At 32.3% G+C, this 22089-nt stretch overlaps 1 protein-coding gene and 1 long non-coding RNA gene across 2 annotated transcripts in view; one reads left to right on the plus strand and one right to left on the minus strand.

Annotated features, from left to right (window-relative positions):
- Positions 1-3588: 3588 nt before the first annotated feature.
- The window catches only part of LOC132706435 (uncharacterized), a 34452-nt gene continuing 15951 nt past the window's right edge, over positions 3589-22089 (minus strand). Inside the window, exons 9-13 of the mRNA XM_060677779.1 lie at positions 16465-16630; positions 15140-15389; positions 9712-9822; positions 9471-9573; positions 3589-3786 (exon numbers count right to left, since the gene is read on the minus strand). Of these exons, the coding sequence (XP_060533762.1) occupies positions 3647-3786; positions 9471-9573; positions 9712-9822; positions 15140-15389; positions 16465-16630 (770 nt within the window). The 3' untranslated portion in view covers positions 3589-3646. The remainder of the gene's footprint in view (positions 3787-9470; positions 9574-9711; positions 9823-15139; positions 15390-16464; positions 16631-22089) is intronic.
- On the plus strand, positions 3823-5809 carry LOC132705875 (uncharacterized). The gene is made up of 3 exons (XR_009619525.1): positions 3823-4711; positions 4772-4794; positions 4852-5809. It is a non-coding gene; the product is annotated as an uncharacterized LOC132705875 (long non-coding RNA).

Consider the following 22089-nt stretch of genomic DNA (forward strand, 5'->3'; position numbering starts at 1 on the left):
GGGTGACCCATTTTTGGGCTAAAAAATTTTAAGTTATTGAAAATACTAAACTTTTAGCATCGCTTTAAACGTATATATTTACAACTGTTCCGTTTTTCAAACCGGATATTATTATCAATCAAAATAAAAAAATTACGTAGGATAAAATTACTTCTTGGCGTGACCTCGTACACTTCATCTGAAAGTTGCACCAAATTCCAAGTGAAAAATTTATTACCTCCCCGATAAATTGAGAAATAGAGAATATATATGGGATATCTTGAAAGAAAAATTTTCTAAAAGGTGCCATCCTACACTTCACAATAATGTAGAACGCTATTGAGAGAACTGCACCGTTCTATTAAAGGTAAATGTGGAAAATTCGCCATCATCTATATTGTTGAGACACGGTTACACCAATCATCAACAAAATTGAATCTATTTAATCTATCAAAGTGTGGCTAATCGTAGAAATGTCTAGGGTCGATCATCTAGGAAATGAGAACATTCTCGTAATGTACAGGCAAGAAATAAACCGACTACGGTATTTAACACTATACACGGTGTCACTCTTAAATTGAAAGGGAGTTTTAATTACATACATACATACATTCATACATACATTCACTGACATGACCGTCAGAATTGGCAAACATCAAAATTCAATGAGTGATAAATATCTCCGGAAACATCCGATGCTCCCAAACCCGTGTGGTAAAATAACGGAAATGTCCGAAGTGGCTTGGATTTGTGCGAAACCAAACTGACGTGGTAAAGTGACGCTTCCTGTAAGCTAGATCGGTGTGTAATTAGGTATTTTACAGACGGGAGTAGAAAAAAATATTTTTTATATTGGATATTCTGTATATTTTAAAATTAAATTTACAAAAAAAACTATATATAAGTAGTGACCAAATTGTGATTTGGTCCATAAAAACGTTAAGTTTAAAATTTAAAAAAAAACTTTGAAGAATCAAAAGGTTTGAACCACATAATAGAAAAATATTTCAATGCCAAAAGGTTTATATAATGTTCATTGACCCGCAAAGGCGCTTGATAATGTCCCAGTCAAGAAACTTTTGGAGATACTTTAAGAGACTAGCCAAAACTAACATCACTTAATTAATACTTTAATACTCTAATTAAACCGAATACGAAAAAAGCAAAATACCTGCCTATATAATTGCCTATATTAGATTAATAAGATTTTGCCGTGAATACTAGGGGCAATTTTCCATAACACTGGAACGCCCGACAACGAAATCAGAGCCAAAACTGACAGCCTTAAGAGCATATTTTAGTCAAAGGAAGAAACGTAAATACAAGATACATAACACAATGATAAATAGCATAAAAATATAAAACAGAAACGTAGTGGCTTAGGGAAGAAAACAAAAGGAGAGTTAAAGCTGTAGAAATTCACATATTTAGAAGATCCCTAGAAGAATCTATCTTAAATAAGAAAACGAACTAGGAAGTAGGAATCGCAAATTCAAGGCGGAAGGTATTAAAAAAGCAATGAGCACCAGAGATTTGAGAGATGAACAATGCGATGACCAAAAGCACCTAAGCACCACCTTCGAAAGATGTTTTAAATCTGCATCATTACACTTTTCTCGTACTTGTGGGTATATTTTCAAGTGTATTTATTGTTATTATTATTGTCTTTCGTATTGAGGTGGACTACTCTAACTAAAACCACTATTTCTTGTAACTATACGGAGTTGTTTCTTTTTAGCTGGAGTTCCAACCTTCGGAAAATGTCTTTAAGTGGTTGTTTTCTTCCATGATATTGATCATAGTACAAATTGCTTGCTGTATCTGTAACGCCTGTAGAAAGTCGAGTTTCCCATAGAAATTGTCCAATTTGGCCCACCTTGTACAAGCGACAAACACGCAAATTGGTCAATTGTTTAATGTTTACTATGTACCTAAACAGCTGTCACAAAGATCCAGCGTCAACGCTATTTGTCGTGACTATTAATTCTAATTTCGTTTTAATTTGAAAATACGTGTTCAGTTGTCACGTATACGCATTCAGAGAACTCATAATGTAACAAATGTTGCTTAGCAACAAGACATTTCGTCAAGGTAAGACCCGGTAGTTGAGCTTCGATGAAATATATGATGGCCTTAATCAACGAAAGTGTCGCTAGGGGTAACAGAACCATTTTTATTTTATTTTTCTTGCTTTATTTCGAAAAGGCTACCAAAACAGGCCTTTCAACGGATATTACAAATTAAGAAAAGCAATTATATGCAGATTAGGTTTGAAAACATCTTAAAAACTAAAAAAAAAGGTTAAATATTATTCTAAGAATAAAATATTTCTTAGTATTAGCAAAACCTTATTTGTAAATTTAATAAAACATATGCCAGAATGGCCAGAAGCGCTCTCTAATATCGATCAGAAAAATGCTAAATAGACTCAACACTGCACACTTGGCACTGCTGGTTATTAATTGCGACATATTGAATCCTATCACTGAAATAGTTATCAATAATGGCAAATGGCGACATTTCCAAGCTTCACCAACAAGGTAAGATGATGAACTTCATCAAAAGCATTTAAAAAGTCAATGTACAAAATTGTCTAATATTTTTTGTAAATAAGGCTTCTTATTTACCTTACTTGACAGCACTTTTTTTTAAATAAGCCATGTTGGCTTTAAACTAGTGTTGATTTCACATTTAAGAAAGACTCATCATATATAATAGATTCAAGTATTTTAGAAAAATGATTGAATTTCATATTTGTAACTTCATTTTTTTGTAAAACACTTTCCAGATGTCGCGGAAATATTGGTGGACGTTTCGTAAAAATGGTGTGAAGCGGTGTTGCCAAGCTTGGACAAGATTTTATAAGCAGAGGAGGAAATTCATTCGATTCCGTACCTTTTTTATCTTCAATTATTGTCATTTGAATGTTCTCTATTTGAAAAACAACCAAAATTTACTACTCTCATCAATTACATTTCTATCAGTTAAATAAATGTCCTTATTACAATCACTGTCTACAGACTTTACTTAATAGTGTTGACTTTTAAACATTTTTTTTGCTTTTGTGCTTAATAACTTTTTCTTTTGGCAGCCGTGGAAAAGCAAAAGGGGTAAGTTTTCATGCTAATGTGATTTTAAGTTATTTTATTATCAATAATACAATTTGAAAAATGGACAAAAGATCTCGCACATCACGATGTGGTAGAACGCTTCAATTTCTATGAAGTTCACAGAGTTGAAATCTATTTTTTCGTAACAGTTTGATGTCATCGCCTTTATGGATATCATTGTTAAGGAATGGATTGTCGGTCTTTAAAACTATTACAGAGATTTAGATATTAAACTTCCATTCCAACATCTCTAGTCGTCGATAACTTTGTGACGGATCTTAGATTACTTCTCCTTTCCACGTTTTTGGTTTTTCATTTGAGTCAGATGTCGGGTTCGGGTTCAGATGTACTTGCTTTGTTGACAGAAGGCTTTTAAATGGCAACGCATTGAGATAACAGATTAAATTTGTTATAATAAATAATCACGGCCACCAAACGAAAAAGAAACGTGCTAATTGAAGACAAAAGATCTTCTCCACCGTTATTTAATATTTTTTCAATTTTGTAAATAAAAGAAACGCGTAATTAAATATGTCTTTATTATAACAAAATTGATATTAGTCCAGGCACAAATTTCTAAAACCATCCGGCTCTGAAGGTGCAGGATCTTTGAGTGGCGACGACGTATCGAGAGATCTTACTTTTTCTAAATCGTCGAATATTCCCTGGCAGTCCTCCAACTTCCGTTTCCATAGTTCTGAAATTCCAAACTAACTTTACAAAAACACGGCAGCTCGTGATATAGGTACATGGTGTCCGAGAAAATGGGGAAAGTGTCCAGGATTCAGATGTCGCGGACCCAAACTACTGAGATATGAACAAATGTTAAAATACTTAGAAAATATGGCTAAATAAATAATACTATCCTTAATATACTTAGTAGACTAAAAAATAAGTTAAGCTTTCACATAATGACTTCATTGAATATATAATTGTAATTTAATTTTAATAATATGCTATTTAGTAAAAAAGAAAAAACACTAGCTTTACATAATTGAAACTATATTAGGTTCTTATAAATTTCGTATCTGATATGTTACTTAAATGGTTATGTAGATGGTAATTTGCTAATACTGGCTGCTGAAATAGTTTTGTGCTCTGTGATTTGTGCTTTGGAGTTAAAATGGGCAGAGTAAAAGAAGTCGAGGTTGCTGGTGATTGTCCATGCTAACATCAATTAAGATTACTAAATACAACGACAAACATTTTTATGTATTTTTTTACATTGCTGCCCAGTTTCAAAGTTTACTTCGTTTGTCATTACAATGATATTTATGTAATAAGCTTAAAAAATGTAATATAACAGTAAATGTAAGATAAATTTCCCTATATTAATCGATAAATGATAAAAATTTGAATGTAGATATTACCTATTAAATAACGTTCTCGGTATGAAGTAACAACAATAACAAATTTAGCTTGTTTAATATAAAACCTTCAATTAATGTCAAATCTTGTCATTTGTTAATTAGTTGTCAATATTTTCCCACCAGGGAACATTGTGTGTTACTATTCAGTGAATGCAAACCGTTACGTGGAGGAGAAGATTCTTCATTGAGTACACCAACTTTCCCAGGAGAGAACAGTTAAAAGAAAAGTTAAAACAGACCTCAATGCACAAAGTATATATGCCTAAAATTAAAGTGCGTGAAATTCTAAAAATAATTGTGTTTACATTTCAGCTTAGTGGAAGGAAGAAAAAATGGTATGCAGTATCCAACAACTTCTGCAATAAGGAATTTTAGATACTATTTATTTTCAGCAAAACAGTGTACCACCACACTTCTCCAGGGTCGCAAGGGAGTCTTTACATACTGCTTTTGTAAGCAGATGGATTGTGCCGGACGGTCCAATCAAGTGGGCACCCTATTCTCACGATCTAACCGTTCCTGAGTTTTGTATATGAGGATGTGTAAAGGGACTTTGCTAAGGCTAAGAAATTATCACCTAAACGGTAAAAAAGGCCTTTAGCAACAATCAAAATGGACGTTATACACAGAAGCTAAATTATCATTTAAAAATTAGAATCAATTTTTTCAATTGTTATAAATACTGATAGTGAGGTTATCGTTACTGTTGTTACTCATTTAATAGTAATGTTTAATGCGCAGAGTAAATATTTTTCTAGGCACGACAACAGCGCAAATCATTTGACGCTAAAGCGATACAGCAATTATTGTCAAATTTTCATCAATTATATGATGATGCGTAGATACGCTTTTCATATTTTAAATCACTAGATTTTATTCGCTCATTTCATTAAATCAGTTTTGGCAATAACGCTGTAATACTAATTAGCTTGATCCCACAAAGTCGTCATTCTTTGGGAAGCAAAAATAGCGTTGTTGAAATATCAGTAAGAATTAATTTTGCTCCACGTTGTTAAACTAAAAGTTTAGGCTTAGTTATTGATTCACAACTAAAATTTTCTAGCCATATATCGTATATTCTTAAAGGATCTTATTTTGCTTTAAAAGACGTCTTATCTTGATCGATCTTGCTACTCTCTTATTTTATAAAATTTTAATCACTGTCGAGATTCGTATCGAGCTCAAAAGATGCGGAGTTAGATTTATTTTTGGTATGAAAAGATATAGTCGAGTATCTCACAAGAAATTAATTGGCTTAATACGTCCAATAGAATAAAATTCCTACTTATCTATATAGTAAAATTACTTTTTTATATCAAATAAACTTCCACAGGCTACTGTAAGGCTTTTTACAAAACTTCTGGATTCCTCCTGCGTCGATTTTTGCTGACTCGAAATTGCTGACGTTTCGCCAATCATCCTGTTGGCTTCTTCAGAGCTTGACTGAAACAGTTTCAGTCAAGCTCTGAAAAAGCCAACAGGATGACTAAGCAAAAACCGACGCAGGAGGAATCCAGAAGTTTTGTAAAAAGCAGTAAAATTACTTCTGAACTGTAGCGTAAAACATAAAAACCATTTTTTTAAAAATCGTTCTCATATAATATTTGATCAATACTGATTCAGAAAATAATAATAATATGATCTCCCCCTTAATCTAGCAATTGGTGGGATTTCAGCTCACTATTATAAACATTTTCGTTTATTCATTGAGTTGATATTTAAAATTGTTTAAAAATTTATTGAAGGAAACTTTGTTTATATAACAAACTCTAGATATGTTTTGAATGTAACGAAGGTCAACAGTGGTAAGTATGTGGTTGCTTTCAGACTCATTGTCTTTGGGAGATTGTGGTGAAGTGTATTTTGTGATGGAACGCTTTATATTTTTAATGTCTAAATTATTGGAGAGTTGAGATGGTTTTTCAGCTCTGTAAACAGAATGAGGCAATGTTAGGTCTGATTTTCAATAGATGAGATTATCATTAATAACAATAATAATAACAAACAGCTTTTTTTATAAGTCAAATAAAAAAAACATATACATATTCACAATATAATACAAACAGTTCCGACTGAATCAGGGCGCAGTTTAGCCGAACGGGCTACTCTACTGAACACGAAATCGTCGGACTATTGCACAATGTTTTTTTTTTAATTATATGAGAAAATTAAAATATAATGTTGAAAGATAGTATAATGTATAACTTAAGATTAATAAAAAAAAAACAACTCTATACACTGACAGAAACTGGGAGGTGCAATACTATTCTTTCAACAGAATCTGTAAAAAAGCATGTTTATGGACATTGTCTTTGCACACTCTTGTATGGTTTTTGAAATATTTTTTATTCAAGGGAAGTGAATTCGTTTGGTAAAGAGTTAAAAAAAATTAATGCCGTTATAAGTAAACAATATCTGGAAGATGGCAAAGTGGTGACGTGGAACAGTGATTTATTAATAAATCTGAGTCTGTGCATGTACCGTCCCCCGTAAAACAAACATATTACTTAAAGATAAAGGTAGCACAGGGTTCGTCAATACCTTCATCGTAAAATTACCCAAATGAAGTGCTCTGCGATTCTCCATTTTCAACCAATTAAGCTCTTTAAATGTGTGCGAGATATGGTCATATTTTCTTAGTCATAAAATAAGATGTGAACATGTATTGTGCACTTTTTGGATTCTATTTTTGTCTGCTACATCAAGACAAGGGCCATAAATAAAATCACAGTAGTTGAAACTAAAAAGTACAAGAGATTCACAGAGCTTTCTACGTATAGGAGAACTAAGTATATGTCTACTGTTGTTTTAGGATTTTAATATATTCCCTAAAGCGCAACTCCGTATCCAATATAATACCCAAATTTTTCGCAGAGCTGACCATGGAAAGCCTGATACCATTAAGACGAACATCCACATTATCATATAGAAACTGCTTATTAATTTTTGGACCAAAAATCAATAAATTAGATTTAAGAAGATTAAGTTTAAGGTTATGTTCTGAGGAAATTTGTTTTAATATATTCAGGTCCTCGTTTATTAACCTGGATGCATTTTCGTAATCAAAGTGATTAAAGTGAAAATAAATCTGCGTATCATCAGCATAGACCTGGACTTTACAGTGCCGCAAGGCGCTCGAAATATCAGCTGTGTAAATAATAGGCCCAAGGATAGAGCCCCGCGGAACATCTTACAAAATCTGAACTCGCTCTGAATCCGCGCCGCTACACGCAATTTTTTGAAATCTGTTAGAAAAGTAGGATGTTACCAGATCAATCGACTGTTGTGAAAATCCATAATATTCAAGTTTTGCCAATAGAAGTTCATGATTAACGGTATCAAAAGCCTTTGAAAAATCCAAGAGTATGAGTGCAGTATGCATTCTTTTATCAATAGCGGAAATTATATCGTCTGTTGAACCAACCAAAGCAAAATCTTGCCTAAACCCACATTGACACTCGGGTATGACACTATTAACAATGCAGTAGTTAAATAACTGTTTGTATAAAACTTTTTCAAAAATTTTAGAGAGAACCGGTAAAGTGCTGATAATTCTAACATCATTAAAATTTATTGGATTTTTTATCTTAGGTAAGAGCTTTCCAATGGAAGTTTTTCATTGACCTGGAAAATAATTAAACTCAATACAGCAGTTAATTATGTGCGTGACATATTTATCGATAAAAGGTGTGCAATGTTTTAACATTTTAATATTTATATTGTCCTCGCCTGCATGATCATTCAAATAACTATTATTTTTATAAAAATGTACTTTGGTATCACAGTCAGAGATACTTTGTAGAATTTTGTCGAAATATGCACTAATTTGATTTGGATTTTCTTACTTTTTTCTTACTGGAACACGTGTTGAGTGATCTTAAAGATTTCCAAGTCTTTTTTGGATTTTTTTCTCCACAAATAGTCTTTAAATAATCCCGCTTCTCCGCACCACAGACACAGTGAAATTTCTTAAACGTTTATATTTCTTCCAAGCATTGGGAGAACGAGTTCTTTTAAAATCCTGCAAAGCGTGTTTCTCTGTTTCATATGGAGCTTAAAATTGGGTGTAAGCCAAGGGGCTCCAGGTTTAGTTACATTAGTTTCCAATTCAATGGTAAAACTTATGTTAGAGTATTTAGAACATGAGGCTAATTAACAAAAGAAGAATTTTCATAATTTTGGTTTTACACGGAATTTGCTGAAGACTTTCTTCTGAAATGCTAAATAATAAATATATTCACCATGAACGGTGATAATGGACCCGTAGCTGTTCCCGACGTTTGTTCAAAAAATTGAGCATTATAAGAAAAATATATTCCAGACAAAAAATTCTTAATTGAGATGATAATTTCAGATTCTTGAATTGTAATATACCTGAAACAATGTTGAGAGTTTCAGGAATAGAGACTCTAGTAAAGCGGGATTCTACGAGGAAACTAACTAGAATATCATGTGGATCTAATGAACTGCCTTTTAATTGTTCACTGAAATGTCAGGGTTTTTAATATAGAAGGTATCTATTTTGCTGGAAAATATGTTGGAGAGCCAATAGTGCTGACAATAGGTCGAAGGGGTAATCCTGGCTTGTGATTCTTGTGAAGGGAGTCCATAGAGACGAAGAATTTTAGAGTCATCAACCGAGGTAGGAGGTATCCAGAAAATTTGTAAATAAAATATAACAAACTGCCTTTATTTGAAACAAAACGTCAGCCCCCTTAAATTTTTCGCATTTATTTTAAAATATGTTGTGGACACCTGGTTTTTCATTAATGCGTTTAGTGCAAAATATTTATATTACAATAGTGACTGATTACGATAATTTCTCTGTAGGTGTATTGAAACCTGCTTGCCTCACCACTAACGAATCGCCCACACGTTCGCCCACGATGGCATCAGAAAGTTTACGTCCGAACTTCCTCGCGAAACAACTTAAAACTTTCTCCAGCTTTTTCGGATATTTTAAACGCGGAAAATTTTTCGACTGCAAAGCGCCCGACGTCCGTTTACTTACCGTGAAGTTCTGACAAGGGTTGACAGTGGCCGCCGTAATCCGACGGCAGCACATCCCTCGGTAGATGTTTGTAGAGGCTTTCGAGGTTTTTGTGCACGTGAACCTACGCGGAAGAAATAAAATGGCTACGATATTGGATTACGATGATGAATTCAGTCGAAGGAAGAGCGATATCGTACTTTATAAGGGACGGCGAAAAAGTCACGAAACAATGACGGAAAAGCGGGGAAACGGCTCTTACCCTTTTCCGGATTTTCTCTTTCAGCATGAGTTTGACGAGCCTCACGAGTTTGTCCATCGAACTTGGCATGTTTAAGTAGTGGATACCTTCCACGCGACTGGAAAACACTCTCTGAGAAAATAAATCGATGAGACATAACAACTACAGATACGATGAACTAATAAAAAACCCTACTTTACCACCGACCATAAACAGGAATATAAAAATCATTTTTCGGCAATAACTCGTTGGTTAAAAAAACAATTTTCTTTAATTATAATGAAAAAGAACCACCGCCACGAAAACGTAAGGAGGTAAAGTATGTTCGTAGATATAAGAAAGTGACTAACTGATACGAATTAAGGAAACACCCGGGCAAACTGTAAGAATGAAATATGGCCGAATAGGTCCGTACTTTGCTTAGAATTTAATTATTTGTGGTTTTGTTAGGAAAGATACTAAACAATATTTATTTGTTTATGTATGTATTTATGTTTAAATCTAAAATAAAATTACAAATTATTTTTATTACCTACTTAAATTACTTAACATTATTCACATAATATATCAGTATCACTATCGCTATCGTCGCCTGTTCTAATTATTATTTGTTCTATATTATTTGCAATATGGAAATACGATTGTTCTACTTTTTCTATATGTTTAACTGAATTTGCCCAACTTTGTGGAAGGATGTTAAAAACTTCGGTTTCTATAAGTTTGAGGACATTGGAGTTAATACGGGGAAAAACATTGTTAAGACGAATGGCAGATTTCAGTTGGTACCAAACATGTTCAATGGGATTAAATATACAGTGGTAAGGTGGAGGAAGCCTTAAAACTGTATGCCCTAGATTTTTTGCATAATTATCACAGACGTATTCCCTTTCTAGGTTCAAGCTTTGTAGAACCTCAATTAATTGCTTTTTGGTACAATCTTCGTGAAAATAAATGTCGTTATTATACATATAGTTTTGGATTGTTGCTTTTGTGTCACATGAGGAAGGGGTTTTAGTCAACTGTCTGTGTGTCAACTGCATTGTCCATTACAATTACGCTATTAGGAGGAATATTTAAAACTAATTTGTTTTTAATCCAACTTTCAAATAAACCAGCGGTGGTGTCTTCATGGTAATCCAGAGAAGAATCTTTAATATTTTTCGCAGACAGAGAAAGTCCATTTTTAATACAACCATCTTTAGAGCCAGCATGCAAAATAGTTATTCTTTTACCTTTTTTTGATGGCGCGTTTGTTTTACACTTATCAGTTGAGTCACCCCAACACTTTTCCGAAGTATCACAAGTGTCGAACCAGGTTTCATCCAAGTAAATAATTGGCCTTTGTTGTTCTCTGTAAATCCTATTTTTTTCTAGATATTCCAGTCGCCATTATCGAATTGTAAAAGATTCCATTAAAACTCCCCTTTTGTCAATTTTTTAAAATCTGAAACCCATGTATGCAATACACTTCCATAAGGTAGTTCTGCCACATTTAACACCGGTTTCATCTTTTTCAAGCCTCCTAATTAAGATATTTAATGTAGGCACGCTTTGTTCCTCGTATAACTGGTAAATTTTATGCTGTATTATATCACTCGAGAAAATGTCAGAATCGCTTCTTTTTTTCCTCACTGAAATGAGATTTTTCACAATTTTCCATACAGTCGATGTTGGAATTTTCGTCAATGTGGCAGTTTCTTCTAAAGATGCTTGATTGTTGGCACCACGTTCAATGAGAGTCAAATAAACATTGTTTATAACTTCCTTAGTCTCAATAGAATAGTGTTTTCTACATTTGGGCGGGAGCATCTTCCGAGATACACTAGACTCGCACATATTTTGCATAATTCGCACACGATTCAACACACGCTGTATTACACACGAAATAAGAATGATTACTAATAAAATTAAACTAAGTAGTATACCAAACCAAAGAATATTAAAATCAGGTAGGTATAAAATTATTTTCTATTATGGACCACAATTTTACCTGAATTTATATTTCGAAACTTTAGGTAATAATCTTGTTGCATTGCATGTTAATGACCACCCTTGGATAATCCCATTCAAAAGCAATTGGTCACTTTCTTATATTTATGAACAGACCATACATCGTTTGTCGAAGTAATCACCTTGGTAGCTCACCTAGAACTGAACTAAAGCTCTAATAGAAGCAATAATGTTTGTGGCGCCGTCACTCGGCTGGCTCTCTAACTTGATTCCGTTTTTGTGAGTAGTGGTAAGTATTTTTTTAATTGGGTTTTTCAAGCGGGTCGAAGCAAATCTTACAACTGGTCGGAGGTTGCCCCTATGCGGCTTAGGATGTCCTTTCTAGTCTTGCTGGCCCAACATCTTTCAGAACTTAAGGTTTTATTATTAGGTAACGGATATTTATAAGAAGTTTATAAGAAAATTTAGCTTTTATAACAGTTTATATAGTTTTATAAGAAACAGTAAATTTTGTAAGGCGTCTAATACATACCAATGTCCATAAAATCTGTGATGTTGGTGGTTTACCAATTTTTTGCAAAGTTTTTGAGATTAATAATACGCGAACTGGTGGTCAAACATTAAACGATTCGGAAATTCAAGGTTAATAATTTATTATTATTATTTTAATTGTTATTATTATTATTATTATTACTATTATTATTATAAACTACTTATTTCATTTCGGGTGCTAAGTAATTCGCAATATTTTTGACGATGTGTGTGCGGTTTTGTTTTAATTTTGGCACCCATAGTTTGAAGTTCAAATGAATACTATCATATGCCTTCCCAGGCATAATCAGTATTTACTAACAAATCTACTTCCACCATTTATAAGTCTAAAGAGACATTTTTTATAAAGAACGAAAATTAGATAAAAAGTAAAAGACACGCGGAAATATATTTTCAGAGGCCACGCACCAGCTCCTCCAGCCTTGCAGGAAGAATGCAAAAAATGTCTCTAATCTGGATTAAAAGCTCATCAGGCAAGCGGCACATATATCAAGAGTATTTTTTAAAGTTGAAATTTGAAACATAATATAACCTGCATTATGAACTTCTTTATCCATAATACACCATACACCCGGAATGTTCATTGATTTCAACAAATCTCAGATATTCAATTTTATTTAGAAACAGAAATAAATTTCGTATTTGAATAAACCAATTTCACAAAATTAACCAAACTATTCTTTGTTATTTCTCCGTTTTTCTTTCTTTTGCACCATAAAAAATATTTGCAATTGATAACAACTAGTCAGTTTATGCTTCACTATATTTCAAATAATTCATTTGAAATCTCAATAGCGTTCTTAAAAACCATTTAATTCCGAACTTTTTCTCGATACTCATAGAAAACTAAACACACCTTCAGAGACAAATAAATAAACAACAACGTTGTTTATCGTGCTGGCTTGTGCCCGAAATTATGGAAGTTACTCGCCGACGGCAATAAAACTCTGGTCCTGCAGGTATTAAAGAAAGGAACATTAGGGGCGGACTCTAAAAGGTTTTAGTAATAATATTTTTTTTGTTTATTTATGTGAGTATAATCTTATTAAATTACACTAAGGAAAAAAATGACATTAAATATAAATTATATATAAATTCATAGCTAGGGATATCTACACATAATTACATTTTTTATTCTAAATGTCTGAATTTAATTCTGTTTCACTATCAGAGTCATGATTGAAATTCATTATAATAGGGATTATGTTGCTTGTATAGAAATGTGAAAGTCCTCAATTTTTATAATGTGCTGTACTGAATTTTTCCAGCTCTCAATTGGTATGTTATCAATTACATATTTTGTCAAAATTAGAACACTGGGATTTAAAGTAGAGGTAACATTTTGATTTTTGATTTTACTTGGTTTCACTATTTCTCTATGCATGGAAGATGTAAAATGATATGCCCAGCCTGTTCAGCCAAATTATCGCGCACATACTGTTTTTTAATTGCATATGAATTTAGCACATCCAAAAGTTGCGCAGAATTCAAAATAGATATTATTTTCAAAGAAATATTCCTGGATTGCATTTTTTGAACTTTGAATCGCTGTTATTGAGAATATTTTTTCAAAGATTCTTTCCAAACCAATTTTCAAAAAAGTCGGCACTTGTATCCTCATGACAATCCACGCTAAAATACTTATTATCTTTCGCAGACAACAGCAGGCAGTTTGGGACAAATCCGTCTCCTGGCCCTGCTTGTAATATGGTGATGCATTTTCCCTTGTTTAAAAGTGCTTTGGTCTGACAGTTTTGAATGCAATTTTGGATACAATGTCGTGTATATCGAACCATGTTTCATCAAGATATATTATGGATTTGTTGTCTAATTTATATCTTTTAAGTACTACTGGCCTTTTACCTATTTTGCCTATATTTATATCATCTTCTCCTAGCTTCTTCTTCAATTTCGCAACTTCGCTTTGATTAAGACAATACATTTTCCTTATTAGGTCTTGATCACTATTATTTATACGGTGAGTTTGAAAATCACTATGTTTATTCTTTTCTTTTAATTCCCCACTATGAACAATATCCCTTACCGACGATATTGGCGTTTTTGTAAGTAGACAGGTTTCTTTTAAAGCTTCTTGTTTAATAAATCCTCTACTGATTAAAGTTTCATACACATTTTTCACAACCTCTTGTGCATCAAGCGACAAATGATTTCGACGCAACATTGTAATATTCTCGTAAAATAACTGTTATGAAACGCACAGTAAAAACGATTATTCAACACTGCCACAAATGGTCAGAACTCAAGGAATATATCAAAAAGAAAGAAATATACCTGGCCCGCCCCTGCCTTCTCACTCAAATAAGAATATTTTTTTTGATAATGGCTTTAACCAATAACAATAGGTAATAACATCGTTAAAGTTTCATTGAGGAGGGTCCGTCGAAAGCCAACGTGATGAAGATTGAGATAGACTATACTAACATTATAAAACTTACTACAAGTTTTTAAAAAACGAACCATTGTTGTATTAATTCCTTGCATTTATAAAATCTATTTATGTTTTATAAATGTAACGCAACCTCTCAGTTATAAATTAAATGTTTAGTAAAAGTTTTATATGTGATTAAAATTGCATAATAATATTTTAAGGGTCAATGAAACCTCAATTGCTAATTATTTAAGATGTTAGAGCATAGAGTTGTTATCCATTTTCCTGAACATTGCATTCACATCATCCACTATGAATGTTCGTAAAATATTTTCATAACTCGTCCTGATATATCGATATACCGGTTTAAGACAATGTTTCACTGAATTTTATAATAAGTAGTATATTCAAAATAACAAGTGTTCCAAAAACTCCCTTTAGAAAGACAAGGGGCCCAAAAGATAGTTTTTTTTATTTGTTTCTGAAACCAACAACGATACCTAAATGAGATATAGACCACAAACACCTCTGGTTCAAAAATTACCCCACGAATTATACCTCGAAAACGGTCGAAGATTTCTTCAGGTGAATCGGCGTGAGTTTCAAAAAATGAGACAGCTTCATCCCCTCGAAATCGTAGAACAGGGTGTCGGTTAAGACCATATCTTCCCTCAGTCTGATTTCGGCTACGTTGTAAGTGTGGGCGAAGAAATCGTAGGGGTGAAACTTGTCGGAATCCAACTCCCTCAGTCTGAATACGATTACCCGGCTCAAGGTGGGAGTCAGCTTCGGCAGTGGGATGCAATAACTGAAACCAACGAGACCACCGAATAGAGATCATTCGTATACATGCATAGGTTCATAACACAGGGTAACAAAATAAATAAAATGGTGCCGGAAATCCAAAAATTGCTTTTCAAAGTTGTTAGTGTTGTTAGTCAGCTCTAGCTTTGGCTAGAGATACAGGTTAAATAATATTAATATTAGTTCTGATAAAGGACAAAAATAAGGAAATAAAGATACAGGGTGTTCGAAAAATAAGAGATATTTTACAAATTGAAAAACTTTAAATTAAAATTGTTCAGTCAGCACCTTAGCGAATATTACGGCAAAAAGGTACGTCATTCCTTTTTTGTAACTATTTTTTTTATTAAGTATCGCAAAATAAAATTGTCTTTTGTACTTTTTACGTTTCTCACTTGATTTTCGTTTCATGTCATTGGACAAAATTAAGCAGTAGTTTTAAGCTAGAAAGAATGTACACAATATATATACACACAATACATTCACAATTCAAAACATCACTGAACGAGTCGGAATCTAACGCTTAGTATTCATTTGTTCAAGGAGTACAAAATTTTCTTGGTAATCATAAAGCTGAGAATTACGTCGAATTAGTGGAAACTCTGCTTTTACTTACTGCACATCCAGTTGGGTAGCTGCCCTAATGTCATATAAAAGAACATGTTTAAATGGTGAATTACTAATATATGTTAGTCTAGTTTTTGTAATAAAGACTGAAATCCATCTGTTTTTGTTTCTTTAAATGGCAATAGTAATATAAACTAAACTAACCAAAACTATCTAAAAAACTAGATTTGATAGACAAAATCTAAATGTTGTTTTGCTTCACCCAAAAATTACTCAGTAACAACTAAAAATCACAACCATCAAAATTCCTGTTAGCCTGTGTAATATGAGAAAGAAAAAGCTATTATTTCTAAAAATATTAAGGAGTAACGCCTACTGTCTTAATAAATTTTAACAATTTAAGAAAAAGTTTAAATACCATTGACACATTTCTAGTTGTGAAACATCTATGTCGAGACTTAAAACGAGGAGCGAAACAAACTATTTATTATTGGAGGTTTCGGGATACTTACACCACATCCGCAATCTCTTTCATGTGCCATAGCCTGGGATTTTTGTTTACGTACAGTTCCGGAACTATGGAACTTATTTTGTAGTAGGTTTCGATTTTCTGTACGCACTTTTCCCAATTAAATTTGTTTATGATCAGGAACAACTCCAAGGCGTTGTCTCCTAAAACTGTTTCACAATTGAAAGTCAATTTTTTGATCCCTCTTGTAAATCGGATACTTTTATTCTAATTAATACTAATTCCCAATTATTTTCGACAACCAGAGATAGCAGCAGAAATTATTTTATCTTGATCACAAGGGTATTTATTCGGGCGCCTTCAGGAAACGGAACCAATAATCATCGAAATGGATGTTTCCGTATAGATATTAGATAATATAAAGACCCTACGAATGTTGAAGAAAAATGACATTGTAGAAAACAAATTATACATAAAGAGCCATCAAAAGTATTAGAGAATCGAAGAAAGAGCTTTAAAAATGAGGGTTGAAATGTTAAATGAGGAAATGAAACTAGCACTCCAGGAAAATCAAAGATCCTACAACGACCCCAACCAAATGAAGCAAATGAAGAAAAATATAAGGAAAATTGCAAGAGAGCAAAGCAATTAACGCGACAAGCCCGCGGAGAAAGTTAAGAGAGAGTATATTATACAACAAGTGAGTCATGAGTTTGTTATTTGGTTATGAGTGACTTAAATAGTTTGCCAAACCTGTTGCATACCAGATTTTTCTTACGGTACATTTTTGTAAAACATCTGACATGACCTTTAGAATTGACAAATTTTAAAATTTAAGCCGTGGGTAATATCTCCGAAAACATTCAAATGCTCTTAAACTTGTTCGGTAATATGCCTGAAATGAACTAACTGAAAGTAAACAAAACTAACCAAAACTAACGTCGAAAAATGACACTTTCCACACCGTAGATCGGTGTGGAATTGGGATTTTAGAGAAAGGAGACAAGAAATATCCTATAAAATCAAAAAACATTTGAATAATGATAAAAAAGATAGTAAATATAAATGTTTTCACTGAAGACCAATGTTTAAAGATAAATTTTAAAATAAATATTAAATATAAAATAAATATTAAGGACATACCCCTACAACAAATAGTGGATGCATTTAAGAAAATGAAAAATAGCAAAGCCGCTGGTGTAAATAATGTTAACACGGAGCTCTTGAAATACGGCGGCAATATATTCATACTCAGATTTTTTCATTTAATAAATATGTATTGGAAACAACAGTAAATAACGTAAAGTCTTTAGTTAAAAAAAGCAATAGAAAAGACATAGATAATTATGGAGGAATAAGCGTAATAAAAATCGGTTATAAAATATATGCAAGACTACATATCTGCTTAGATTAGACTCAAATTATGTCTCTCTATTGGGATATGCGGACGTTGTATACTGCTCGACGTAAATGTGATCATATACTATACTCAAGGATTCTCAGTGGTTAAATCTGTCTGAAAAGTATGTTGTACAGTGTGTGCCAAATAAAACAATCCACTATACGATCTGGAATCCCATAGGAGATACGAAAAAAAGTTTCGTACAAAAGTTTCTTGGACTCTCCTGAAGACTTAAAATATTATAATTATATTGATACAGGGTGTCCCAAAAGTGTCCCCTTAGCATCAACATTGTTATTTTAAATGGAACACAATAAATTTAAAAAAAAATTATTTCATTATAATCGTCGCACGCATACAGAAAATTTGTATAGAGAATTGGACATTTATAAAATAGACAAATTGCTTAAGCTAGAACAATGTAAACTTATGTATAAGGTGATAAATAATATTCAAAAGTTTAACGTGAAGATTATATTTAATAAAGACATTCACATGTATGACACCATATATCATAACGATATTTATAATTATAATATCAGAACTAATAGAGGACTTTCCAATCCAGTATTCCAAGTAGCATGTACTTATAATAAGCTTCCAGAAAATTTAAGAAATATAAATAAATATTAAATTTGTGAAACACTTAAAAAATCAGTTGAATGTGAATTAAATATAGGTACTCTACAATGTATAATAACAATAAGATTAAGTAATGGGTTGTATACCTACCATTTTTTCTATTTATTATTTTTATAAGCTTATTATTTGTATTTTTGGGACCAGTGCTTTACTCAGTGTTTAAATAATTCTCAATTATTTTTTTGTAGTTAATTAATTAAATGAATGTGTGCTATTTTTTTCATATTTTGATTACCCATATAAAATTGCCCCAAGATTTTCAAATGGAACACACTATATTTTTAATGAGATCAATTCTAGGATAAAAAATAAGGTAAGTTTGTAATTTATCATATATTTAAATTTTACTTACTTTTTGAGATATTCGAGGTTTAAGATAACACCCCTAAAAATTTGTTGCTGCCCACATTAGGGCACTTGTTGGCAATATTAGGTATTTTTTAAATAGAAAAATATGATAATCCTTCTGCTAAGGATATAATACTCCAGATATATGAAAAAAAACTATTGCTAACATACAAAAAGACTGTATATTGCACACTTTAACAGATTTAATAAAACTTTAGAATTCATATTTAATGAAATATTTAATAGTTAATTTTCGAGCTTGATTGAAAATACCTAATAACAAAAATTAGTAATTAGAGTTTATAAGCTAACTAAACAAATTTGAATAAATATATCTATATAACAAAAAAAACATATGATAATGTACATTGTATAGCGCGTCATAATGCTGGATAAAGCATTTCTAACCACATTATTTAATGCAAGAATCTCTTGTATAATTTTTTACTTAAGGTTATCAACTGTATTTATACAGACGAACCGTTAAATTACCTCACAAAAAAGTCCATGAGTGTAAAATTGGGACTTTACTCCTATACCCTTTACTCGCTATCTTGCTGAAATATAATGTTCTCCCGCAAGTTGTCGGGCAGGTTGTTTAGTTCTGGCATTATTGTATTTTGAGGCAAAATTAAAAAAATCTGTCATTATAAATAGTGTTAAAAAAATGGGGCCAACAATTCTATCCCTTCTAATACCGCACCACTGTGTATGTCAGACGTCGTAAAAATGGCCTCATCGGTTTTTAATGTTTTGTTAAAAATGTCTCTCTCAAAATGTTGGTCCATCATGACCATACAGAAGTTTCGTCTGGAATCAAAATCATGGTGAAACAATAATTGAATTGGTATTTCTAAGGTTTTATTTTGTTGCCTTTTAAAATACGTCGTACAGCTGAAGTAGTTAAGTCAAGGTGTCTGCTTGCATCTCGCAAAAAATTTTCGGGAAATTCAGTGAAGTATAATATTACGTTCAATTCAGTTTCTTCTGATAAAAGGGTTCTAGATCATTCCCTTTTTTATATTTTGGAACACCTTGATTTGACAGGTCCTGGATAACTCTATTAAATATTGTTTTTGTTGGTATTTTAGTCCCCGGAAACTTTCTTTGATACTCCCTTAATGCTAAGGCTGTACTTTTGCCTTGGATCAGGTAGCATTCATACAATTTTGGCCGTTCCTGAGCAGAATATTGCAGCCAAAAAACTGTAACTTTTAAATAAATACTATTAAAATATATACCAACGAAAAACTTGACAACTATGAACTTTTTAAATAGAAATATAAAAACCAACAAAAACAAACAGAAATGTCAAAGTTTAAAAAAAATATTGTGATGTCATAGCTAACAACATTTTTCAATATTTTGATATTTCTTTGTTGTTTTGATGCCAGATGAAACGAGCATTTGAAGAGGAACATTTTTAACTAAACTTTATGGACCGAATTAAGAAACTCTTTTTAGTTAACTTTTTGTTTTATAGATTTATTTATTCAAATTTCTTACCTTGTTTAGTTAGCCTATAAACTCTAATTGTTTATTTTTGTTATTAGGTATTCTCAATCAAGCTAGATAATTACCTATTAAACGTCTCGTTAAATATGAATTCTGTTAAAGTGTGTAGTATAGAGTCGATTTTTTTCAAAATTCCCACGTATTAATGAGCACCCTGTATTGTTAGCAATAGGTTTTATTCGTATATCTGGAATATTATATCTTTAAAAGAAGTGGTATCATGTCTTTGCAATTCAAAAAATATGTAATATTGTCAACAAGTGACCTAATTTGAGCAGCTTTAAATTCAAGAAGAATTTATACGGGTGTTATCTTAAACCCCGAATATCTCAAGAAGTAAGTAAAAGTTATATATAAGATAAATTACAAACTTACCTTATTTTTTGTGCTAGAATTAATATCTGAATAAAAATATAGGGTGCTCCATTTGAAACTGCACCACCTATTTGGGACACCCTGTATAAGCTGAGTCGCATCTGTCTAACTGATTGAGTAGTGCATGAATTCCTTAGTCTGTGGGTAAATTTTCGTTGCAACACCTGGATCAGTAGCGACACAATACAATTTTATATGGAGAAATCAAATTATGAAAATAAAACACATAACCTCAATATCTGCCTGAAATTCGATTAGGAATTTCTTAGAAAATTGACCTTTATTTTAAGCAAGGATTTCAAAAATGTTGAAATATACAAGGTGTTCCATTTCAAATAACAAAGTTGATGTCGGGGGGACACTTTTCGAATACCCTGTATCAACAAAATTATAATATTTTAAATCTTCAGGAGAATCCAAGAAACTTTTGTACGAAACTTTTTTTCGTATCTCCTATGGGTTTCCAGATCGTATAGTGAATCGTTTCAATTGGCACACGGTGTACCTCTGTCTACGTTAGTGTATAAAATTGCTAGATGCGAAAAGCCTCGATATCTCCATGGTAGACTGATCAGGGGTAGTGATATACACAACAGGGCAACTCATTACCGCAACCAGTTCTATGTTTCCAAGCATGGTATTGCTGCGTTTCAATGCTCTTTCACATATAACGCTATTAAAACTTACAACTCACTTCCACTATATATTACTGCTTGTTCATCAACTTCTACATTAAAAAAATTAAAAGAGTTGGTAAGATTAACTTTTCAACCTATATAATGAGGATCTAATAAAGTTGTGGGAAACAAAATGTCCCAAAGGAATTCAAGTCCATCGTACAACAGAGCTTGCCGTTGATAATCACATCTTCTTGACATCATGGCCAAAGACTACAATTATGAAATTTCCAAAAATATAACAAAAATTATGGCAATCAAGGTTACAGAAACAATGAGATCAAAAGAATAAATTGAAAATAAGTGCTTTTACCAAGTTTATCAATTCAATATTTGGGCTGCGTTGTAACACGCGGAAACTAAAATTTCACAAACCTGTAGCAATTTCTAGCAATCTTGTTATACGGGAGCGAGCCATGGGTAATTAAAAAAATATATCTCAGAGATCCAAGCTGCAGAAATAAAATTTCTAAGGAAAGTTTAAAGATGTATAACATAACCATGGATTATGGATGGATTAAACGAACTTGAAAAATGAAATACCTAAATATCTAAAGAAATGGTACACCCACGTTCAGCGTGTGGAAAAATTCAGCCAACCCCAAAGAGCTCTAAATTATAAACCTAGAGGAAGACCTAGTGTGAGATGACCCTTGAAGCGATGGACAGTTGAGTCGGATCAGGATACTAGGTCTAATGCATTATGCAG

This window comes from Cylas formicarius, unplaced genomic scaffold (genome assembly GCF_029955315.1).
Source record: "Cylas formicarius isolate icCylForm1 unplaced genomic scaffold, icCylForm1.1 PGA_scaffold_8__14_contigs__length_24414737, whole genome shotgun sequence".
NCBI lineage: Eukaryota > Metazoa > Arthropoda > Insecta > Coleoptera > Brentidae > Cylas > Cylas formicarius.